The 24402-nt window shown below is 56.2% G+C and overlaps 7 protein-coding genes across 7 annotated transcripts; 4 read left to right on the forward strand and 3 right to left on the reverse strand.

Annotated features, from left to right (window-relative positions):
* Positions 1–234: 234 nt before the first annotated feature.
* CHGG_00064 (uncharacterized protein) lies at positions 235–2229 on the forward strand (the record flags this gene model as incomplete). The annotated part of the gene is made up of 6 exons (XM_001219284.1): positions 235–251; positions 600–669; positions 858–944; positions 1026–1138; positions 1232–1909; positions 1977–2229. 6 exons carry the CDS (start codon positions 235–237, stop codon positions 2227–2229), a joined length of 1218 nt encoding a protein of 405 aa, XP_001219285.1.
* A 210-nt stretch (positions 2230–2439) lies between these two features.
* CHGG_00065 (uncharacterized protein) lies at positions 2440–5946 on the reverse strand (the record flags this gene model as incomplete). Its single annotated transcript, XM_001219285.1, has 1 exon — positions 2440–5946. One exon carries the CDS (start codon positions 5944–5946, stop codon positions 2440–2442), a length of 3507 nt encoding a protein of 1168 aa, XP_001219286.1.
* Positions 5947–7228: 1282 nt separating this feature from the next.
* On the forward strand, positions 7229–8279 carry CHGG_00066 (uncharacterized protein; the record flags this gene model as incomplete). Its single annotated transcript, XM_001219286.1, has 3 exons — positions 7229–7635; positions 7693–7898; positions 7981–8279. The coding sequence occupies 3 exons, from the start codon at positions 7229–7231 to the stop codon at positions 8277–8279; spliced, it is 912 nt and encodes a 303-aa protein (XP_001219287.1).
* A 774-nt stretch (positions 8280–9053) lies between these two features.
* CHGG_00067 (uncharacterized protein) lies at positions 9054–13413 on the reverse strand (the record flags this gene model as incomplete). Its single annotated transcript, XM_001219287.1, has 2 exons — positions 9054–10692; positions 10760–13413. The coding sequence occupies 2 exons, from the start codon at positions 13411–13413 to the stop codon at positions 9054–9056; spliced, it is 4293 nt and encodes a 1430-aa protein (XP_001219288.1).
* A 1612-nt stretch (positions 13414–15025) lies between these two features.
* Positions 15026–20255, forward strand: CHGG_00068 (uncharacterized protein; the record flags this gene model as incomplete). Its single annotated transcript, XM_001219288.1, has 3 exons — positions 15026–18676; positions 18804–19671; positions 19735–20255. 3 exons carry the CDS (start codon positions 15026–15028, stop codon positions 20253–20255), a joined length of 5040 nt encoding a protein of 1679 aa, XP_001219289.1.
* A 712-nt stretch (positions 20256–20967) lies between these two features.
* Positions 20968–21999, forward strand: CHGG_00069 (uncharacterized protein; the record flags this gene model as incomplete). The annotated part of the gene is made up of 1 exon (XM_001219289.1): positions 20968–21999. The coding sequence occupies one exon, from the start codon at positions 20968–20970 to the stop codon at positions 21997–21999; it is 1032 nt and encodes a 343-aa protein (XP_001219290.1).
* Positions 22000–23266: 1267 nt separating this feature from the next.
* CHGG_00070 (uncharacterized protein) lies at positions 23267–23647 on the reverse strand (the record flags this gene model as incomplete). Its single annotated transcript, XM_001219290.1, has 2 exons — positions 23267–23342; positions 23625–23647. 2 exons carry the CDS (start codon positions 23645–23647, stop codon positions 23267–23269), a joined length of 99 nt encoding a protein of 32 aa, XP_001219291.1.
* Between the last annotated feature and the right edge of the window lie 755 nt (positions 23648–24402).

Below are 24402 nucleotides of genomic sequence, written 5' to 3' on the forward strand. Positions count from 1 at the left end.
AGATGGTTGTTGTCAAAGCCTAGGTAGGTACGTATCTGGGGAGTACCTACCCTAGGTACCTAACCTTTTACGGAACCGAACATAAACCCCAAGGACTTTCTTGCCACCACCGCTCGGTATTTCGGGGGAGATGTGCTTGTCACGGCGGGTATCTCCCCACTCATGTGTATAATTTACTTTGTGGTCAACGATTCTTGCCCGAACTGCTGTGAGTCATTTGAGTCAAGGGTACAAATGGGTACATGCAGGTGGTATGTTCATGCCTCAGGAAGGTACCCAGGTACATCGTATTGCAAGCCCGTTTAACCGCGTGCAGTGTTGTGGGGGCATATGGGTTTTCCACCAAACGTTGAGTCTGCCTTCGGCTTGCCCGATCTTCCGGTTGCAGAGGTACCCATGCTCAGGTTTCCTTATTGGTGTGACGACCACTCAATATTAGGGGTGGCGGATGAAAGAAATGCCCGCTTTTGGCCGAGGGGTGTGATTATGTATTTATCTATCATATCCAACAATACAGACCTGTATTCGATGTAGGCATGGGAAAAAGAGTTACCGATAGAGAGATATGCACATACAGTGTACACACCCTACATACGCAGGTCGGGAAAAGCACCGCTGCATTGGACATCGAGGTCGAATTGGGCCGGGGACTCAGAGCCCGGGATAAAAGTAAGCCCTCGAGTGGCAGGTTGTGCTTGGATGTAATGTGCTCAGGAGTCCAATCCCGCCGAATTAAGGTCTGGTCCGAGGACCTACACAGCTTACCTACCAGGTACCTTTGGTTTCTTGTTTTCTTCTTTGCGCTTTGTTTTATCCCAAGGCCGCCCCAGAAACACACAAAAAGAATCACAAAACAGACAGGCGCTATGGGGACACCGGACATTCTGAACTTTGGCGGAAAACGCCTGGACGAGTTATACAACACGACTGGGAGTAGAGACGCCGTAACTTAACGCCCACTGCTCACACGTTTCACATGACCGTTTGCTAATTCAAGGGCCATCATCCGGTTCTCTTCTTCCTAGGTATTCGCCTATCTTCAGTCTGTTATTGACAACTATGCCACGCTCAATCCACGAATCAGCGACGCGACAAAGGAGCAGCTTGAGATTATCAAAGATCAGATTGAGCTTCTCAGGTACTTGGTTATTCCAGTCTTTTGCCCAAACACCACTATCCCCGCGGTCGATGAGAATGGCAGCTAACTAAGGATTGTCCTTACTTTATCCAGCCTCCCCAGTGGGGCTGAGTATATGGGCGCAGACATGGACCCTGACCCGCAACATATCCGCCGCGAGCTAGACCCAGTGTGGCCTGCCACAAAGGGGAAACCGTCGGACAAGGAACGTAAAGGGTATTCCATGTTCAAGGTGCTGGCAAACGCGGGGCACAGTTGGGCTGTGTACACCGGTGATGATAAACGCCGGTACTGGAATCAGTACGACCTTTTGGGTCTGTTCTTGTCCAAGATGGGCCCGGCTCCGGGGGGCTCGGTCGCCGATCAGAGCAATTTTTACCTCCCCCTCACGGCCGTTTACGCCAAATTCTGCCTCTGGATTGGTGGCAAACAGATACCTACCATGAAGGGTGCTGAGAAACAGAGCAAGAAAGGGACCGGGACCGGCGACCCTCCCGCTTGCTTTCAATGTACGTGGAATAGCGATACCGGTGACTTCTTTCTTGGGGCTAGCCTCGCCGGGATTCGCGTTACTGGGTCGACAAAACCATATGGCGCGTGGGAGAACAAGGTGATGGAAGCGAGATGGAACCTGTTGAACAACAACTTCTTCGAATTCCCTGGCGACTGGGGCCCATTTCAGGAGAAGAAAAGCCCTGTCATATCGTACCAAGGGAAGACAACCTTGTTCGGCAATTGCGGCGAGACGTATCCTTTCTTGGAGATAATTAGGTATGATAATCCCCCCTTATACCCGTAGTCATGAGCATGGCGTTGACTGTTAACTAATACTTGGCAGCCCTCACGTCACAGATGACAAGGTCAGAGCCCAAACCCGCGGGCTTGCTCTTGGTAAAAGCTTTGCGGGGGTTGCTGAGTACAACGAGGACAGTTTCGCCCCCATGCTCATCCCCCCTTGCCTGAACTGCCAGTTGCTGTTGCTTTTTGCTGGAATCTCAGACGTGACGCACTTCACCCTGAACTCCAGGATGAAGACCCCCCTTTTTCCGACACCAGTGGCTGGCTACTGGGAGCCGGACAGCGAGAATTGATTACATGCACCGAGGTACCAGCGATGGAGTTCACCCAATACAAAATCAATTGCAAATCATGAGCTAGCATAATGAATGTGACCACCTGCAACCCATGTTGTCATGGGCTCCATTCCTTCCATTCCCACCACGACTCCCACCAACTCATCCAACAACGGCCCACCTCGTCCACCCCAACAAGAGACCTCCAGACAACACAAACCCAGCTCCTCACTCCCCCGTATTCCGCAACGTCACCGTAAACTGCCCCTGCCTCGGCTGCGTCTCAAACACATACTTGTAATACGCGGCCGTATACAGCGTCACGAACGTCCTGCCCTGCCCCTGGAACGTGTTATTCACCTGAGCCAGACACAGCAAGAAGCTAAGCTCCTTCACCAGCCGGATTGCCGTCCACCCGTTGGCGCTGCGCGGCAGGATCCGCAGCACCAGACACCGCTGCCCGTCAAACGTCCCCTGCGCCGGCAGCACCACGAACCGCAGGTTGCTCAGCATGCGCGGGCCGGGCCCGTCGTAGGCTGGGAAGAGCGTGTGGCTGTCTGCGTCGTCGGCCTCGCCCAGCGGGATGATGATTTGGAGTTCGGTTAGCCGGTAGTCAGTGCGCGTGTTGCTGACCTGGATGGAGAAGACTAGATCCTGAGGGAGGGCGTTGGCGGGGGAGCAGGTCTTGACGTAGGAGGAGCCGGTCGAGTAGACGGCGCAGTCGTAGATTGGTGGGCCGGCTGGGTCCTCGGGTTGCGGGGTGTAAATTAGGGTGTCGGTACTGGCCAGGGCGCCGGGGGGTTTGATGCCCACGAGGGCGTGCCGGGCGAAATGAGTCGGGTCGTAGAGGGGGAGGTTGGAGTTGATGTGCGGCGCGAGGTTGGCCTTGAAGACGTGCGGCGGGGGTTGGTAGCTTTCGTGGCGCGTGTAGAGGGAGGTTGCTGAAATTGGCTCTATAACCACGGAGGTTGATTCAGGAACCTCGCCCTCGTGATCATCGTCCTTGTCTCCGCCCTCGATCAACCGGCGGATGTGAGAGGGTTCGATGAGCTGCAGAGCCCGTGGCTTGTTGTTGGTGTCGACCAGCTTCTCGAGCATGGAGCTCATAGCGGTATCTTTGGCGGTGATTATGAGTCGATAGAAGGGGTCGTTAAGCTGCATAGCTAGGAGCGCTGAATTGGGAACGCCGTCGTCAAAATACTTTCTCTCCATTTTCTCTTGGAGAAGGCGGGCCTGCTCCTCGGCGTAGAAGGGAAGCCGAACCACGCGCAGATTATTGTTAGGTACCGAGGGGTCACTGTTCCAGGTGAACCAGTTCTTCTGATCTTCTTGCTTCATCTGGAATGCCGGAATCAGGTGTTTGTGGAGGAGCGGGTCTGATTCCTGGGTCTTCATGTCGACCGTGTATTGCCGCCAAATCTCAATGCCGATATCTTCCTTGCTCAGTCTGTACCCGGCGGCAAAGCGCTGCTGGTGTGGCGGCTGCGTGAAGACCAGACCGTCAAAGTCTGTAGCTCCAGGGAGCCGGTCCAACAGGCCGAGCATGACGCCGTCCGACACGATCTCGTGTCTCAGCAGCGGTGCCTTGTCAGGGATCGTGCCATCGGGAGGTGGCGGATTGGTGGTCACTTTCAGATCCGGATACATGGTGACGAGATCGGATCTCATGTAAAAGCCGTAGGTGGGGATCTGCGGCGGATGTGTCTGGTGTTCGGGAATGTGATGGATGTACCGGTTGATGGCGAGCTTGATAGCCACGCGGTCCCGGTCTTCGCCATTGTGGTTGGCCAGACTCAAGGCTCCGTCGATCATGGCGTCCACCCAGTTGGGGTCAATGTAGAAGAAACGCAGACCTTCATGCGGCAGATGGCTGGGGTCGCTGATGAGGTAGTGGGCGGGGACGCCGGATAGGAACATGCGGTCCATGACCCAGGCTAAGAGCTGCATCCAATCTGTTGATACCGGGTCGTTGGTCTCGTCATAGATCTTGCCGTCTTTGCCCATGGAAAGCTTGTATGCGGCCTCCTTGGCCTTCTCGAGGTATTGGTCTTTGACTTGAATTCCATTGAATCCCAGCTGAGGGTATTGCTTCTTGGTCAGGCGGTTGCGGCGCCACCTTTGCTTGGGCGGGCCGGGCACGAAGCCGCTGTCCCCGCCTGGGCCACCGACGCCGTCACCATCGTGTTCTTCACCGAGGTGGATGTTTCTTAGATGGCTCACAGTCTGCTTGAGATTCTCGAGGACGTCAACGCGGCGACGAAGGCTTGAATCTCCACCCACGGCGCGGACCACATGTATCTTGGACTCCTTCATAGCCAGAGTATGAATAGCGGTCCGAAAACGAGCCAGGGCAGCAGTGAAGCCTTGGTCTCCCAACGCGAGGAGGCGGCCAACCTGCCACGCAACCGAGTACGTAACGTCCATGATGCCCACTTCGCGGTCGAGAATTTGGAGATCTTGACCCGAGTTGGAGCAGCGGTTGCGGTGAGGGAGGGGCGCGACGACCGTTGGTGTGAATGGACTCCGGTAGAGGGCCACGGTTTCCTCCCCGGTCTGGACGCGATATTTGACCAGGCTATAGCCGTCTTTGAGGCGCTCGGCTAGCCTCGGGGACACCTTGTCGGACATCTTGCTGACGGCCTCAATTGTGGCATCCGGTGCGCGGAGCAGATTCAGACCGAGCGGCGCCGTTCCTAGGTGGACAAACGCGTCATGAACATTTAACATCCCAGGCGGGTTGACCGTGTAGTTCCAGCTGTGCAATGAGCACAGGGCCATCAGGGGCTTGTTGTCCGGAAAAGCCTTCATATCCTCCACCCCTTCAATGGAGACGAGATGGACTGAAACCGACACGGGCGCCTCGTTCACCAACGGTCCGCTGCGGCTTCCCACCACAACGGAGAAAATGCCAACATCTTCGACGCCGGCCACCGCCATTCCTGTGGTGTTGATGTTCCGCACATGGGCAAGGTATTTGTACTTGGTTGTGGCTGGTGTGGCCGGAACTTCACGCTTGTTGTCGTCCCCAAACGTGGAGAACAGACTCTTGAACAGGTCTGGTTTCATAAAAATGAAGTCCCCTTTGGCGCTTTTTATGACGTCTGGGTTCCATTCTGGCGTTTTTTGAACGGGCGAGTTGGCGGTGGTGATATCCCAGAGCTGTTCCACAGTCATGTTGACGGCCAAAGTTGGAGTCTGCTTGAACTGAAAGCCGCCCAAGGCGTCGGGGGCCAGCCTGAGTTCATCTTGGGTAAAGGTGAATAGAGCAAGCCATGGCACCTTGTTGCGCTTGTCTCCCAAGGCGTCATCCTTGGGGCTGCCCCGTCTCTCCCAAGGCAGGTGAGGATCGCTGAGCACAACATGGGGAAGAATGCGGTGATCCTCGGGGTATCCGGACGGCGGATAGCACGAATACACGGATCCTTCAGGGAGGGAGAACTGAGGCGCGTCGACATAGAAGTCTTGCTCTGAAACGAGCACAAGATCGTCGGCGCTTCCTGGTGCTTTGACTGTCTGAGTGGCAACGATTGTGTGCACAGGGCCGGCCTCGAGTCCGGGAGCCCAGAAAGAGTTGAGTTTCTCTTCTCCAGGCTTCAGGATGGGTTGATCATCGTCTTCGGGAGGAAGGATACCGCGCGTAATCTTGTTGTGAAGAGCTTTGCGGCGAGAATGACGAAGAGTCAGATGGCGCGGTGAGCTGATTGCCCTGCTTTTTCCTCCCGTGAAGATGGCCATTGTGGACTACTTGCTAAGAGCGGTAGTGGATGAAACTCGTGACGTCAAGGAAAAACGCAAAGCAGCATTTCTACACTGGAAAAGCCTTGTGATCTTGATAAGCTTGGGATCCAGTAAGGAGTGCTGATTTGAAGAAACAACCGAGTTCTGAATAGCCTCTAGCTCAGACTTGCTATCTTGACAGACAGAACATGAAGGTATCTCGACTGGAACATGTCAAAGGGAGGGGCTTCGCCCCGGACAGCTTATCCCTTCAGATGCCAGTCCTCCTGCACCAAAGATACGTACCTTTGGTCCGGCGGAAAGAGGCAAGACCAGACTAGGAAGCGGGAAAAGGGAGAGAGGAGGATTCAGGGGTGGAGGGGGGGTGTCTACAGTGTATTCGGATAAATGCATAGGGTAACATGCGTGAACCGCTCAACTTCCAAGCAGCTGAAACTTGCATGCATGCATGCAAGCACCTCCTTCGGGCCGTTCCCTCGTCGATCCACCGTTGTACGAAGAATGGTTCCCCCAGGAGAAACAGGTCCTGACCAATGAGTTTGAGTTGCGCGGGAAGCGCGCTTCCACGTCAGTGATGTTACCCTACATCAGCCACACACCAGAGTCCACCAGCCAAGCTCCTCCGAAGAATCACATATCACAGAGTACAGCTTCATCGCAACTGAAGTTACATTGCATCCTCTGGCGATGCGTCCAAATTGAATCTTGGTGAATCCGGCAAGACCTGCGACACGAATTTGCTGCCAAGAGAGCTGAACTATGCTCAGCTTGGAACTAGTGCGCATTTTCTCCCATTTTCATGATGCCAGCATAGCCCTCGGCATAGCCCTCTGTCTTCTAGAAGCACTCACTGGCTCCGATGTTCGAACACTCCGGACCTATGGTTACCATGTCCACGAACAACCCCACCATGTCCGAAGGAAACGAGTGGTGAACATCATGCAAAATACGATGATGGGGTTCCATGGTGTGACTGGCAACCTCAACCGCTGCTTGGCTCAGGAGTCCTCAGCTCGGAGATCGCGAGATCCCTTCTCCTCCATGGCGTGGCGACGGTCTTTGGCCCACGCGGGATTTCGTGAGGTCCGAGAGGGTTGACGAGGTATGACGAGGTGGTCCAAGATAGCCTATTCATCTTCGTAGGTCGGAATATAAAACCAGCGGCATCAGCCAGCTTATAACACACTTCTTGTCCTCAAGCCTTCAGCTCTTTCGCAAAGCATCCAAACATTTGTCTAGATACCATCACAGTTCACCTCTCTAACCCACAACCGCCATCATGTCTGCCAGTGGAGTCGCCGCCGCCATCAACCCCAACGGGCCCGAGGGACAGCAGATTCATCTGTTCTATAACACCAACACGAAGAACCTTGGCTTCCAGTTCTTTGACGAGACCAAGCACACGGATGAGACCGAAGCTTTTGCGGCCGGCGCCGACGGCCAGACCGGTTTCATCATCAACCCGGCCCAGGTTGCAACCACCAACTTGACGGGTGTTGAGCTCGTCGTCGGCTTCACCAACAAGCTGCCGGCCGCCGCCGCCAACGACTGCAAATGCGATGACCCGACCCAGAACGATGTTTCCATCATCAGCCCGGTCTATCAGCCCCTGGCCGCGACTGACCTCACCAACCTGACCATCGCTGCCGTCTCTTCGGACACCACCGCTTATGTCTACTACCTCACGTGAGTTATCCACCTCAAGGGGTGGCTGTGATAACGGACTAACAAACCGCAATATAGGGGCACCGATTACAAGAGCACCACAATCAACGAGCTCACCGTTGGTGACGATTCTCCCGGCCAGTTCGATGACACGGTCAAGATTCTGGCCCAGTCTTCGCTGGCTGCATTCTACGTCCCGGAAGATGAGAAGCGTTACATCATCTACCAGGCTTATAGCACCAAGAGGCTGCACGCGTATTGCCCTATTGCCGGCTCTATTGATGGTAAGCCTTTTTTCTTTTTCCTTTTCTTTTCTCCCCGGAGTTGCGTTTCCACAAAGTACCCTCGACTAATCCTCCTGCACAGACAAGGAAATCGATAACTCGGGCGATGCTCGGCCCAACACCCCGCTGGCTGCCGCCTACGTCAACGGCAAGGCCTACGTTTACTACGTCGATACCACCCAGAGCATCCGCGTTGTCGTCAGAGACGACACCGTCACCTCCCCCGCCTGGAGTTCGTCGAGGGCCGTCCAAGCACCCAGCCAGGTCGACGACGCCAGCCAGATCACTGTTGTGCCCTCGCCCAAGGGCAACCACATCTTCTACGTCGGCGTCGGCCAGGGCAAGCAGTTCAAGTTCCACCACGCCATCGACAAGATCTAGGGGGCTGCTCTCGGCGCTTCCACTCCTGTTGCAGGAGATCGGTGGTACGGGACCGGGAACCTCCCGCTGGTTGGTGGAGGAACAGATACTCGCCGTCCCTTGTCAGTCGTCACTCCTTAGTTAGGTAGCTAGTCTGCAATTGTTAAGGCTTTACGTCCCGAATCGATACTTTGCCACTTGCTTGCAACAATCAACTCGACTCCTTGATTCCGTAATCACAGGGAGCAAACAGATTGGACACTTAATGACTGGCATTGTAACTTCAACTTATAACCCGTCCATTTGCCAGGTGTTGTGATAAGCCCCAGTGGTTTACTGTTTGTATGTGGAAGGAATAAACATGTATTACTCCTGCAATATTGGAACTGATTGCTGTTGGTCTTGTCGTTTGCGTTTACCGTCCAGGACGTGGCGAGCCTTATGTTAGAAGAGGGAGTAGATGAAGGATAAAGACTGGCGTGCTTCTAACAATTTACGCACAGTAACAACGCGGTGGTAAAATGCCACCAGCTTCAAGAGGGAAAGAGTGGATTTAAACTCTTGTTGTCATGGGTTCTTAATGTGGACGAAACGGAGATGCTATTCTTTGTGTCTAGGTGAACCAGCTACATGGTACTCACAACACCTGGCAAATGGACGGGTTATGATGGTAGTTCAGTCAACACTGACCCTTCTTCCTACCAACAAAACTCAGAGAAAACTAGACTTCGAAAAGAAAGAATAGAATGGACTAGACACAGACACCTTTGTTTCAAACCACCCATCTCCCTATCGTTAGTTGTTCGGATTCTCGGCCATGAGAGGCCTCCTCAGCATCAAGAAGCCCTCAACCGTAGAGTACGGCGCAGCCTGAAAGCCAGGACTCAACAGATTCCCCTTTTGCTCAATCCCATACGCGTTGTACACCGGCACCGGCGCCGGCGCATCCTCCTCCTCCCCTCCCCCTTCCCCTGCCCCCTCTCCTCCCACTACCTCCCCCCCACCCCCCACCACCGCCGTTTCCTCCCCCACCGCCGCCGCCGTATCCACCGGCGGACTCGGATCCACATACGGCTGCAACCAATTCCACTCCCCGCCCACCAGCGCCGGCAGCCCCACATTCAGCTTCGGCCGCTGCTTCGCATTGTCCGCCGTCAGCCGCTGCCCGTCATCATACGCTGCCACGTCGTCGATGAGGGTGAACGGCCCCGCGTGCAAAAAGGCAATCATGTTCTGCAGCGCGTCCTGCCAGGTCCAGGGGCGCAGGGCGAGTTCCCGCGCGGGCAGGAAGGACGAGTACGCGTGGATGGCGGTGAAGGGGTCCACGATGGCGCCGAAGACGTGCTTGCCGAGCTCGAGGTTGTGCGTGGAGGTGTAGGTGGAGGGGGAGGTGTTGTGCTTGTAGTCGGGGGGGTCGTTTTCGGGGAAGGGGGGCGCGTAGTAGGCTTGGAGGGCGGGGTAGTTGGCTTTGGAGATGGGGATGAGGTTGGTGTAGGGGTTGGGGTCGGGTTTGGTCGGGTAGAAGTAGGTTTGGATGTGGTCGTAGTCTAGCTCTTCGTGGGTGCTCTCGTTGGGTTCGGGGAACCCCGTGAAGTAGCCGACTAGGCCGTCGTACCCGCGGTCTTTGTCGCCGAGCTTGACGTGGAAGGTGTAGGTGGAATTTTCGTCGGAGCCGATGAGCGTCCGTTCAGGGGTTGAGTTCTTGGGTTTGGTGGATTGGTTGGTCAGCGGGGGGGAGTCGAGCTCGAGCGACCACGCTGTGTTGACTAGTGCGAGAGGCTTTCCGACGACCGCTCCGAGGAACTGGGCGTACGCGTTTGGCGCCGGCGGTAGGTTGTCGAGTGCCGTGGTAATCATGTACCAAAACCCCTTGAGGTAGTCGGCATCTCGGAGACGCTGGATCAAGGCGTCGAGACGGGCGAGATCTTGGTTAAACTCGCCCCCGGTGGCCGCTGGGGGTTCGAAAGGGGACCACTTGGGTGAATCCAAGGCGCCGTTGGGCCCCCCGATGCGCACCTCCCCGTAAAAGGTCCCGTCTTTCAAGAACAACTGGATGCCGTAGTCGGCATAGTTGGCTACGATCCAACCCCAGATGGGGTTTTCCCATTCCGTAGTAGGACGCCAGTACGATGCCGGCTTTGCTACCTCCGTGCCTGGTAGTGGTCTTCGGGAGTCGATGGAGGCAGCCGTCACAAATTCGGCATTCAGGCGCGCGTTCTGGTTGATCTGTGGCGGCAGCTGAATGAACTCACATGTGGCGCCCTTGTTCTGCACAACTGTGTTGGCCACCTTCTGTCCGTCTACCAGCACCGGTTGCGGCTCGTAAAAGTCGCTGATGCTCGGGTACAGAGGAGGGTGGCCGTCCTTGCGAGGCTGCGGGTCGATGGCTACCACAGCCTGTCCGAACTTGTCAATGATGTTGAGTTTCCTGAATCTGTGAACATCTTGTTAGCACTTGTAGCAGATGATGGGATGTCTACATGTATCCTCAGAAAGCTTACCTTATCTGGCCGTGCGTGACAGGTTTGAAGGCACAATACTTGTCCGTTTCAAAGCCCACCGAGGATGCGTATGGCGTCAAGCCCGAGTTACCCTCGATGAGCTCGATGTTGGCTTTGGTAAGCCCCGCGTCATTGAACTCGGCCGCTCTGACGGCTGTGACCTTCTCTCCGTCCCCCGTCACCTCCTTGTACTCTGGTTTGATATGGGTGCCCATATTCAGAGTCACCAACCCCTCAGTCAGCCCAGAGAGCGGGCACGACAGGTACGATAATTTGGTGATGTTATCGAGCAAATCTTGACGGTCAGACTCGGGAAGATACTGGTTCAGAATCTTCTTTGGCGTGTCGGTGAATAGCTGGTTCACCTTGGCAGCGAGCGAAAAGCTTGGTTGAGGAAGGATAAGCACCCGACCAGACAGGATCCGGGTCTCGGGTGGTTCTTTGTCGTTGGGATTATGCGGCCGTTTCCCTATCTCCTCCCATAGGGGCTTTCCGCTCGGGATTTCCACGCCATATCGTGTCAACTTGTTGTCAGACAGCCGGGTAGGTTGTTCATCCAGGGCCCACCACTCAAACGGAATGTGCGTATACTCAAGCTCCCATTCCACGTAGAGGGGGAACCATGGTTGACAATCACCCCATTGATCTCGAGGGGCGTCGAACTTGGTCGGAACATGAAACTGGGGGTATGCGTGCCCTTGCGGGGGGTCGCTGGGGGGGCTCTGTTCTGGTGACAAGGTGAAGAACTCGCCGAGCAAGCTGGCAACCTGTTTCAGGGGTGCCGTCTCCGGGAAAACTTTTTGTATGTCAACAGCCAGCCCGCTCACAGCTGCCGGGACCTTTTCAGATACCACGGTCTGAACGGGGATCCGGACCGAGACATTGGAAGAGAAGTCAGAGGGCCAGCCCGACTCGACACCGCCGACGAGCAAGGTAGGGTCGCGGGCACGATAAAAAAAGGGCTGAGCTCCCTCCTTCACCTGGCCCAAGTTGACATCTTTTTTCATGTTCTTGATCAATGCTTGGAGGTCGGCTATGCGGGACTTGACGCCGCTAATCCGCTGGGCGAGGTCGGCGGTATCCTTCTTGTACGTTGGGTTTTCAGTTGGTCGGTTCATGTGAGACACATCGGTGACGTATTTCCACCAGAGCGAAAACATCTCCCAGCTCCGCTGGCGGAGCAGCCGTTCATAGCCGTCAAGCTGCACCTGAAGCTGGTTGATCTCGTTTAGAGCTCGGATAGACTCCTTGCTGGGCTTCGTCGGGCGCCCTGAGGAATCTTCTCCGCCGAGGAAGAAGTGACCGCCCCCCTTGGAACGGGAAAAGTTCCAGTTGTACACGGTGTCTTTGGCCTCGCGTTGGCCTTCGACGCCGTCGTCGCGGGCATGAAGCAGAGAATCGATGGCGAGAATGTCCTCCTCTAGCTTGGCAATGACGTCCGAGTCGGTTTCATGAGATTGGCGGGCTTTGATGTAGGTGATCAGGGCGTCTATTGGCGACGTTCCAACCGCAAGTGCTGGCAGCTCTTGGTTCTTTATCCGTGCCGCATACTTATCCGCCGGGACCGTGGTGGGTTTAGAGTCATGATCCCACTTCACATCGTACATGGCACCGTGGCAACACAAGCGCGCCGGGCCGTCCGACTCGAGCCACGCCTTGGTCACGTCGTCAATGCCGCTCTGGGTGAGTGTCATGGACAGCGCATCCAGCTTCTGAGCGTGGGTAAACTGCTTGGTGGCGTCGTAAAGAGGGTCCGTAGCGTCATCCTTGTGCCATCCGAGGAGGTAGTAGCTCGCCTTGGCTTTGTTGAGGTACTGCCGAGATCCGTCTTTCCCACGGTAGGCAAAGTTGTCAAGTGTACTAAAGACGTTGGAGTTGTGCATTTGGAAGTCGGCAAAAAGTTGGTTGTTGCTGCGGAGAAGACTGAGGTTGTCGATGTAACGGTCATCGGAAGATGGTTTCCACTCCTCCAGCGGCGTCTTCCTACCGATGAACACCTCGGCTTGCTGCACGATGTCGGCCTTCGCCCCGTCGGCCACGCCCATGAGAAAAGGAGCCATGTCGACCTCCAAGTCGTGCTCGGGAGGAATACAATCCAACTTCCAGAGGTAATCGCTCTCTATGACCCAGGCTTGGTACTCCTTGAAGCTGGACTTGGCTGTTGGGGGGTCGATGCTGTCCAGGTCCAGTTTGCGCACCATGATCCATCGTGTTGGCGTCTGCGGATACTCAGCCGACTTGCTGGGCTTGCTGGCGGTGTCATTGCTGTCTCTTGGGGGTAGTCCACGCCGGAGTCGCTCATTGTTGCGCCGCGAGTCTGGCACTGAATCAGACAGGGCCAGGCCAGTACGGTAGAGCTGGGGTAAAATCCAATGCACGTAAACGCCATGGCGGTTTCGACGGGCAGCGGAATCCGGGTCTCTCGCGCCCAGGTCCGTCATCCTCGAATTCGTAGTTGATGGGGCCGCATTGTGCATATCGGCGTGCCTGAGCACATCGCTTTGGAGGACGAATTTGTCAAGGCGAAGGAAGGTGTAATTCGGCTGCGTGATGGGTGTGATACGCGCACCATCGTCGCCATCCTCGTTGCAGACCTTGGGGTTGAGCACAAATGCCTGTAGTTGCAAGGGCACGAGCAGCAAGTCGTCTGCCATGGCGAATAGCTAACTGCAGAGTTCGAACGGAGCAAGGTAGCTATTAGGTGATACACTAATGATTGTGCTTTGCAAGGCAAGCAACATGAACTTGAACCTTCAACACTCCTAAGTTTGCGGATAGATCACCGTCTCGATGAGCCCAAGCGCTTTGGCACACCTCGAGGCCAACAAGGAGGACGGTTCAGGGTTGTTCCTCTCATGGACGAGCCCGAGATCGCTTCCCGCGCGCCCGAAACAAGTTTATCCGCAATTCGCGCATCCTTTCCCGAGCCTAGACGCATGGATGTCGGACAATCGGGATTCAACACCAATCATCCCTCTCACCCCCTCATTTCTCAACTCATGATGGTTGTCCAGCCGCCCTTAATTCCGCAGATCATCTCAGTATGGAAGGTCGGAGGTCTGAAAGGAGCTGAGGTGACGAGTTTGGCTGTGATGCGGTTGCATACGGGTTGAGGTGGCCGAGTATGATTTGGCAAAAGACATTTGCTGCAGTGAGCCGTTCAGAATTGGCGTCTAGGCCCCTGAATTCCGATCCAGGGCTGCAAGATCAGAGCTGAGACACGGGGCCCCGCAACGCTAATGCGGTCTTCCACGTTATGAGTGGTTCTTCAACACACGCCCGTCCTTTCGGCCTCTTGTCCTTCACTAGAAGAATATTGACGTTTGTGCACATATCCGAGTTGGGTGGCAGGGCGTGTTTCTATCTTACCCACGGGACCCAACGGTTGGCTGCATTCGTCAAGCGAGCACGCGTCTCAGCTCGCCTTCGTGCAGGCCATGGTGACCGAAGACGCACCTCATCGGTTGAAAACCGCAAAGGACCCTACCATGACCCCATTCACATTCCACGGCCACAACTCCGGGTTGTACTTGACTGTGGTTGGTCGAACGGGCATTAGGAGACGTCCGAAACAATGAAGCTATTGGCGCCCATCGTTACGTCTACTCCCTCATCACCGCCCTCCCTGTTCGGATCGACACTGCAGCCTTTGGGAAGAGGGTCGGTAGTCACTCACGGGGCCTAGTTGCAACCCCGCACGCCATGAGCCCGTCACTGTGAAAGCAAGGGGTGCAGGATGAGGGCCCAAAATGTAACGAAGGGATGTACCACCCCAGGCCGACAACAGGAAATACCTACATTGATGGGGCATTTTCTGCCATCTCTGGAGGTGACATTAGAATATACACGAGGGCAGCACAATGATCGTCAGTGCTGGCCAGAAAAGGTGACGGAAGTACCGTCATGAATTCCCAACACAGCTACATGCTAGACCAATAGAAAGCTGAGGGGGAAATTCCGCCCAATGATGCCGGTTACTCAAGGCGAGTGTCATCTACGAACATACGCCGGGATTTCCTACAGAAAACTCAAACTCAAGGCCGCCCTACCTTAGGCATTCGTCCCTTCGCGTGAGCCACCGGCCCCCCAAACACGTGTTGAGGGATAGTTCCATCCACCATCTAGCCAACTCGAAAAGCGCCCGTTGTTCATACGACCGTGGCACCTTCGAGAGAGTATCACAAAACACAACACCTTGATTGCTGTCAATCAATTGTCACTGCCAGGCCTGGAGGTTCAACCTCGCACGTACATACCATACCTGCCATGCTCGAGATCACGCCTCATCAACGACGTCTTGTAGCCTCTGTCCCGGGCGCGAGGGGGACCTTGGCTGCGGCGGCAGAGGACTCGGGGACAAAGTATACCATCTACTCGAGCAAGGCCGGAAAGTCCCCTGGCGACAACGTCCACGTCTTGTCACCCAGTCCCAAGAACATCGACAACTTTCTGTCCCTTCTCCCAGATGAAGCCCTGGTCCTCAGTGCAAAACCCACCGGAACCACCGCCACTTTAGATGCCAGCGACAAGTGGGCAACATGGATGACCAACTGGGATGCCAGCGGCGAACTCTCCATGACGTACGACAACGCGACGAATCTCAACATCCAGTATTTTCAATTCCATATCAAGGCCCCCTGGAATGTCACTTTTAGTTCCAGCGCCGACGCCCTCAAGTTCTCCTTTGGTACCACGTCTATGGGCGGTGATTCGCTCGTCCCGAGCCCAGGGATGACAGATGCGGGCTCACCTATTTACTTCGGTCTTGACCCCAAGGAGACACCTGGGGATCTCAAATCGTCAGTTGGGGAACTCTTTAAATTTGCTGGCCTCGACGCGCTCGGCAAGAATCTACCCATTAAAGGTCTGGACCTCCTGAAGACCACCCTCAAGCTGTCGAATACGGACGGGCCGCAGCGGAACGCGCTGTGGTTTAGTCCGGAGCAGCACCTCAAGACAACCATGAGGCTTCAGTTTGAGCTTGACTCGGCCGACGCTTTGGAGAACGCTTTGACATCAGTTCTCAAGGGGCTCGAATTTCAGAGTTTTAGCATTGCCTGCAAGAAGACGTTGGTATTCCTCGAAACAAACAACGGTGCCACTGCCGTCACAGGGGGGGATGTCAACTTTGAGATGCAATGCTCTGTCCAACATGGCGGCTCGGAGCCGGTCAAAATGCTCCTCTGCCTACAACTAACTCGCTTCAGCTATCAGCTGACATTCAAGATTGACTCCAAGGACGGCTTAGAGGGCATAATCGCATGGCTGGCTAGCTTGATACCTGGCGGCGGCGGCGTGGACGCAATTGAACAGATATTCGGTATGACCGGCGACCTGTTCACCAAGCACATCTTCCTCCGCCGCCTAAAGATCGGCGTATCAACCGCTGGTAAATCGCCCAAGCTCAGCAGCGTGGGGCTTGACATCGAAGTGTCTTCTGACCAGGTCGGCCAAGGGTCCAGCAAGAGCCAGCGCGCGGCCTTTTTGATCACGTACAGTTGGCTAGCGGGAATGGGCGGCGCCGGATCCCTCAACGGCGGCTTCTGGAATGTCTTCGATGCGGATGAGAAGCGCGTTCTGGACCCGTCCTACCTGGCTACCTTGGACCTACAGCCTCTCACGGAGTCGCCTGCCACGCAACTTGATCTCGTAACCTTGATCCCCGGCCAGACGGTCGATAACCTGCCCGACACGGTACCTACCCAGATCACCCTCGCCAATCTCTATCTGGACCAGAAGCAGTTTGCCATCAGGGCCACCGTCCAGTCCAAGCAATCCCTCGCGAGCGACCAGGACTCTACCGTACCCCAGCTTGATCTGGGCAAGGTCAACCTCACGGCTTCGTACCAGTGGGCGGGCGGTGAGAGCGCGCTCAAGTTTCATCTGGGCATTGCTTCTGTCCTTACCCCGAGCATCAACTCCAAGCATCCTACGAGCGCCATGCTCACCGGCAGCATCGATTACGATTCGAAGGAGAAGAAATGGGTTCTTGATACAGAATTAAAGAGCCTTTACGTCTCGAATCTGATCAGCTTCTTTGACAAGGGCTCGGCCGACGACGTGCTGCCGTTGATTGATTCTCTGCTGATCGACCACGTGAGCCTGCACTACGAATACACGGGGGCCCGATCTTCAGAACTCAAAGACAAGTCTGTCGGGACCTACTTCAAATTTGACGGCAAGATCTTGGTCGGAGGCCTGTCACTCCAGTTGGACTTCAACTTCAAGAACAAGGAGGGATGGGTGTTTAAGGCGGACTTGGTGACGGAGGACAAGGAGGCTACTATTGGAGACATTGTGACCGACATGTTGGGTGACGACAGTCTTGACCTGCCGGATTTCTTGGCCAATACCAAGATCAACGCCAGCGGTCAAACAGGTGGGATCTCGTTGAAAGTGGAGAAATCACCGGGTACAGATGGCATGTTCCAGTTTATGTCCTCCATCCAAATCGGCGACCTCGCCTTGACCTTTGCCCAGATCCACCTCACAGCGTGGGGTCCCAAGGCACCATCCAAGCGGTTTATCAAGTTTGGCCTCGTGGCTTTGCCGAGTGTCCCTCTGCCGCTTATCGGTGACGTGACACAGCCCTTCGATGAGATGTACCTGATGTGGGTGCAAGACGGAACCAACCTCAACAAGGCCAACCCGGGACTGACCCGCCAGGAGGTTACGGACCTCAACAAGAGTCTCGGCCAACACCCTCTGGTCCCGAAAGACAAGTTCCAGGATAAGACCAACCAAAAGGACGTCCTCATCACGGCGGGGTCTCACTTCGCCATCATCACCAAGGATCAGCAGGGCAACCGCACTTGTGTTCTGGATTACGACTTCAAGAAGGCCAAGCCAAAACAACCCAAGGCGCCATCATCAGCACAAGGTGGAACCCTCGCCATCACGGAGGCCGGCGAAGAGGCCAAGGACGATCCGGAGCCCAAACCAGATTCCGACGGCAACAGCGCCTCGGCCCCCTTCAAGAAGAAGAGCGGCCCCCTATCCATTAGCAACATCGGGCTCAAGTACGCGGACAAGACGTTGCACATCCAGTTCACGGCCACGTTCGAGCTGGGCCCGATCGGGTTCGCCCTCATCGGCTTCAGCATCAACGTGCAAATCACCTCACTGGACCTCGGGGGCATCCACCTCCTCGACCCGAGCCTGGAGGGCCTGGCGGCGTCGTTCGAGAAGCCGCCGCTCACCATCGCGGGCCTCGTCCGCCACGGCAAGGACCGCAACGGCTTGCCATACTACTCAGGCGGGCTCATCGTGGGATGGGTGCCGTACCAGCTCCAGGCGGCAGGATTCTACGGGCAGGCGCTGCCCGAAGGCGTCACAGATCTCAGCAAGGCATTCAACTCGGTGTTTGTGTTTGCCCGGTTGGACGGACCCCTCGTCTCCCTGGAGTTTGCCGAGATCTCAGGGGTCACGGGCGGGTTCGGGTACAAGAGCGAGGTGCGGGTCCCGACGGCGGACCAGATCGTCGAGTTCCCCTTCATCAAGCCCGCCAGCCTAGCCGGTGCTACGGGAAGCGCTATCGAGACGCTCGAGCGGCTCACGTCGCCGAACTCGGACGGGTGGTTCAAGCCGCTGGATGATACGTACTGGGCGGCGGCGGGCATGAAGATCGACGCCTTCCAGATGATCTCCCTGCAAGCGGTGGCCGTGGTGCAATTCGGTCAGTCCATCAAGATGGGGCTGTTCGCCGTCGCCCTGGCCGATATCCCCACGTCGGCGTCCAAGGTCAAGTTCGCGCACGTCGAGCTGGGCATTGCCGTGGTGGTCGATCTCGACTACGGCACCTTCAAGGCCGAGGCCCAGCTCTCACCCAACTCGTACATCCTGGACCCGAACTGCCACTTGACCGGCGGGTTTGCCCTCTACTACTGGTTTGAAGCACCGCATGCCGACCAGTCTTTGGTGGGAGACTTTGTGTTTACTCTCGGAGGATACCACCAAGCCTTCGACATCCCTCCCGGGTACCCCAACCCCACCACGCCTGGGCATCAGCTGGAGCTTGAGCAGCGCGCTGTCGATCACGGGACAGGCATATTTCGCCATCACCCCGAAGGCCTGCATGGGCGGCGGGAGGCTGCACGCGGCCTACCACCTGGGCCCGATCGAGGCGTGGTTCGACGCCTTTGCTGACTTCCTGATCAACTACAAGCCGTTCCACTTTATGGCCGAGGCTGGGGTGAGCGTCGGGGTGCGCTTCAACCTGGATGTCCTGTTCGTGCACATCCACATCTCGGTGGAAGTCGGCGCCGATCTCAAGCTGTGGGGTCCGCCGTTCGCCGGGGACATCTACATCGACATCAAGGTCCACAAGTTCAGTATCCCCTTCGGCAACCACAGCACCGAAAAGCCGCCCGCCAGCCTCGTCGAGTTCTACAACCTGGTGCTACAAGCCAGCAGCAAGACCGATTCCTCCCCCAAAGCGGCCGCAGCCCCGGCCCTGGCCACCGCTGTCTTCCCGGCCGACAGTCCTCGCGTGGTCGAGCTCGACGACGACCAGCCCATTGCCATGGCAGCAGCAGAAGATGGCGAGGACGACAAGCCGAAGAAGAACGAGGCGCACACGTTCCTGGCGCAGTCCGGTCTGATGAACGACGTGAAGGCGCCGGAGCGCACCCACAACCAGGACTGGACGGTCCGGGGCGGCTCGTTCGCCTTTGTGCTCGGGTGCAAGATGGCCATTGGGACGGCCAACCAGGTCAACGAGACCGGCGGTGCCATCCAGACTCTCCAGTATACTGATAAGCCCATCTACGCCAAGCCGATGCACCTCGGGGGTTCCGACACGCTGACTTCGAGCGTCGATATTTGCATCACGGAAAAGGACAGCCATGACCCGCCGAAGAAGTGGCGCATGGAGAGCGTCCTCAAGTCGGTTCCGACAGGGCTGTGGGCTCCGTGTAAGTACCCCCTGGGAGGCCAAAATAAGTGACGGGACTGGCTAACATGCATGCGCGGAACAGACGACACGTCGACCGACCCCTCGCAGAGCGGCAACAACATCGACAGCCTGCTCGAGACCACGGACGGCAGCGTGTTGCTGATGATGGGGGTCCTGCTCCACGCGCCGCCGCCGTTCATGTCGGAGGACAAGCAGCAGACCTTCAAGATCCTCGACGCGGAGCTCAAGGATATTGACGCCAACGACTCATTCCCGCAGCCCGTGTCCGCCGGCGACCAATGGGTTGGCGCGCCGCCACTCGAAGGGGCGGCCCAATGGGATGAGGTGCACAAGGCATGGGCGACGCCGGATTGGGATAGCGTCCCGGCTGCTGCTGCTGCCGAAGCCGCTGGCGAGGAAGCTCGGGAGGGAGAGGGGGAGGTAGAAGCGGAGGAGCCGGTAAGTGTGCAGACAATGTTCGTGACAGATTGGGCGACTGCGTTTGGCTGGGACAAGGCGCTGTCTTCGATAGCGAAAATGCCGTCGTTGCTGAACCGCAGATTTGATCAGTTGTATGTGGCGGCGCCGTTGGTGACGAAGTAAGGGATGGGGGATGGGGGCGTCATGAAGGGGATATCTTGAGGCAGAGGAAGTGCCTAAAAAGGATTGAGGTTGTTGCAGCTAAAGCTGCAGCAGCCGAAACTAGGTACATAAGAACTGTGAGTGGGCTTGTGCACAGGCCAACCTGCAGGGCGCTGGCCCTGCAGGTGCCAACAGGATATTTCAAGTTGGTTGGCGATGGGCAAAGTTCTTCAGATTGGCAGTGGAAAAGAACAACGAGGGCTTTCTTTCCCTTTTCACATGATCTGAGCCCCTCCCTGTCCTTGACGCTCACCAATCTGATGCCCTGTTGGAAGGTGCTCGTTGTTGGCGAGCTGCAGTAGCGTTGCAACCCTTCTGACAACTCCCATGTTCCACGTGTGCCGATTGGACAAGGGCTTCTTCGGAAACGGATTTGGCTTCCATGTCGAGCTTTGTCCCCGCCGTCACACCCCTGACACGGGGATGACAAAGTGCCATGATTTTCTCCCCGGATTTTCCCTGCTGACTGTGCCACGCAATAAACTTCTCACCAAACCCGGTAGGAGGAATTAGGAAAGAAACAAAAAGCAACACAAGCGCAGGATCACACTGTCACATACACAGTACAACCAGCACCGTACTGTGTGTACAAGCGGCCACCACCATACACACACACTACATTACATACCTACACAGTACATACATCCATACAACAAACACCCGGCCCGACACAATGCCATCGCCAACCCCCTCCCCGCCGACCTCGCCCGACCACGTGGAAGTGGACGACACTACGGCGCCCGAAACCGGCGGCGGCGCCCTGGACGACGCGGACTCGGCCTACGGCGACGACGGCAGCTCCTCGGCGTCCACCTCGCTCCGCAGCAGCATCCTCCGCTACGAGTGGAAGCACGGGCGGCGGTACCACGCCTACCAGGCGGGCAAGTACAGCTTCCCCAACGACGAGCGCGAGCAGGAGCGCCTCGACATGGTCCATCACGTCTACTTCCGCACCCTGCACGACCGCCTGTTCCTGGCCCCCGTTGATCCCGACGCCGGGCTGCGCGTGCTGGATGTCGGGACGGGCACGGGCATGTGGGCCATTCATTTGGGGGATGATTATCCCGGGGCGGCCGAGATTGTCGGGAATGATCTGTCGCCGATTCAGCCGTCGTGGTGTCCGCCGAATGTAAGGTTTATTGTGGATGATGTGGAGCTGGATTGGGCGGAGCCGTTGCCGTATGATCTAATTCATTGTCGGTATATGGCGGGCGCGATCAAGGACTGGCCGCGGTTGATCAAGCAGATGTATGACAACCTCAAGCCGGGCGGGTGGCTGGAGTTTCAGGAGAGCGCGAATACCCTGTACAGCCAGGATGGGAGTTTGACGAGGAAGGATCCGCTGTCGAAGCTGATGGATGGGTTGATGGAGGCGTGCGAGAAGATTGGGAGGACGATGGACCCGGCGCCGAGCATGGAGCAGTGGGTGAGGGATGCCGGGTTTGTGAACGTCAAAGTGGAGGTTTTCAAGATGCCGGTCGGCGCGTGGCCCAAAGATCCGAGGTTGAAGGAGATTGGGACGCTGTTGGGGGTGAACTTTACCGAGGGGGTCGAGGCCTTCACGGCGGCCTTGTTTGCGGACGTGTTGGGCTGGAGCAAGGAAGAGATCACGGTGCTGAACGCGGGTGTCAGGGATTCTATCAAGAGAGGGGAGGCCCATGCGCTTTTTGACTTTATGGTTATTACAGGCCAAAGGCCAAAGTGACCCAGCTTTTACACCGGGGGATAGGAAGGGGGGGGGTGTGGGTTGTCTTATTGATATCCTACCAGTCGACAAATGTGAATTGTTTCATGGTTGCCATTGTTGGTCCGGGACCTGGGCTATTGGCAGTGATAACCATGGAAAGGAACTCCTGGCCACTGAGGATTTGTAAAACGTATGTCTTGTTGTCAGGCAGCTAACCGAATAAATTCAACCCGAACTGATCGTCAATCTGTTGCAGACTATGCCTTGTTATGAGAACTTTTCGTCACCTCACCACATCGCCTCCCTGCATACCAGCTACCCACCCGGCGAAAACAGCGTCTCCGCCACGCTCCGCGGAATTCTGGGCACGTAGGGGGTGCCCTCAGCGGCACCCTCGAACGCTTCATACGCGTCCCCAATCCGACTTCCGGTGCGGGCGCGAAAATCATGAGCCGCCATTTTTATTATATTCTGCGGCCGTGCCACCCACTTCGTATTCATCGCCGAATCCCCGTTCCCGAGGTCACGCCAGCTAGTAAAAACGAGGACCCGGTTCCAAGGGTTACGGGGGTCTGTCGTGGTGATGGAGCTGGCCGAGTAGTCAAAAAAGTCGTCGAGGTCGCCGTTGACGTGGCCAGAGAAGGTCCTTCGTTTGCGGCACGCGGCTGCGTGGCAAGGGGCCTTGTGCGTCCATATGCATCACATTACGGGGTCCAGCTGGCTGGCAGGGGGCCCAACGTCGTCGCGGTGGCAGTTGATAGCGGCCACATAGTGTGCCACCTCGTGGTTCCCCCTAGCTAAACACTCGCGTGTTTTATATTTTTGCGTTAGGGCGTAGGCGTTGCTAAGACGAGTCGCCCAGGGTACTGCATTAGAAACGAAGACCTAGTCCAGAGCAACGATCTCGCGGGCAGTGGGAAAGACTCTATCTGAGCGAGCGGTTTTCCGTGTTACATAGAGCTGAGTTTTCACAACAACTGAGCCGCCACATACACGGGCCTGGCAAGTGCAAACGGTACGGTATGGGCTGCGGTCGCCAGCCTGGTTAGTGATGCTGCGTCTAACAATGGGAAGGAGCGAGTCTGCATAGAGTCCCTGGCGCTCCCACATGACGGCACGCCGGACTAAAGGCAGCGTGATCAGGGTGGAACCCCAGCGTCCCAGGAAATTCCGGGTGAAAGAGTACTCAGGCTTACAACACTTCAAGAGAGCATTGTCCTGGCTTATTGATGGCGAGTGGAGTATCCTACAGTAATCGCACCGCGTGAGGAACAGCGATTCACGCTCAAGCAGCGCCAGGAGCCTCATTCGTGGAGTCTGTGGAGAGTGGGGGGTGTAGAACTGACCACGGGGATTCTCGTCTGATGCAATATTGTTAGTGCCGGCGCCGATCCCGCCAGACTTGAACATCATGATGTGGCTCGTCAACGCGAGCGTGATGCGCGATTCCACGGGCAGTTGCTTGCCGATGAGAAGGACGAGCTCGGATGGGAGTCCTTCGATAAGCGAGGTGGAGTGCGCGCGCGGTTGAGATAACTAAAGGTACGTTAGTGCCTTCGGGGAGCACGGTGTGATATGCTAGGACATACGACTTACTCCACATCCATTTCGTCGATTTCTGCAGTAACCCCGTCGCCACCAACCTCAGGTGGGGTTCCCTCGCCATGATGGAAGGTTGAGCACGAAGGGCTCTGAGATACCTGAAGGCCCATCAGTTAAACCAGTAGCTCTGAGGCAGATAGTGTATATTGAGGTATACATACAATTTCCTCTGCACCATTTTGCAATGCCGCATTAGGACCATCACCGTCACCGGTAACTGCCCTTCTAGCAGCCAACCGTTGGCTCCTGCGTGTCGCTTTTTGTTGGCGGCGGTTTCGGACCGGCTTTTGTCGACGCTGGGCTGGCATCGCGGGTACGCTCGTGCTACTAACGTTGCCCATGAAATGTGATGTAAGACGATGAACGACGAATTGTATAGTGTAAGTTGGTTGTGGGATGGCTGGGAGATGAAGGAGTTTTTTTTAGCTCTGGTTGAATAACGTCATGATGTGAATGTGGTCGTCTGAAGTCTAAGGGCCCAAGTTGTTCTGCAACTCCCAGCCCAAGAAGTACCTTACCCGTCCCGTACGAAACGCCTAGGAAACCGTAAAAAGCTCAAAGCAAGACAGTACATAAAATTGCTGGCGTCGCTTCGTTCGTCAGTCGCGCGGCCCTTCGCTACGCTACGGGGCGCTTCCTTCCTCTCTCCCGCTCCTGGCAATTTTCCTGTCCCTCTCCGGAGGACAATCGGGGTTAGGGTTAATCACGGGAGAGACGAAGCCGCCAATATCTGTCCGTCGGCCAGCAACTCCATCTACTTGAGCCATCTACGAATCGTTTCTATCCCGCCACTCACGTTACGTATCTACACTCACGTCC

This window comes from Chaetomium globosum, genomic scaffold, assembly GCF_000143365.1.
Source record: "Chaetomium globosum CBS 148.51 scaffold_1 genomic scaffold, whole genome shotgun sequence".
Classification (NCBI taxonomy): domain Eukaryota; kingdom Fungi; phylum Ascomycota; class Sordariomycetes; order Sordariales; family Chaetomiaceae; genus Chaetomium; species Chaetomium globosum.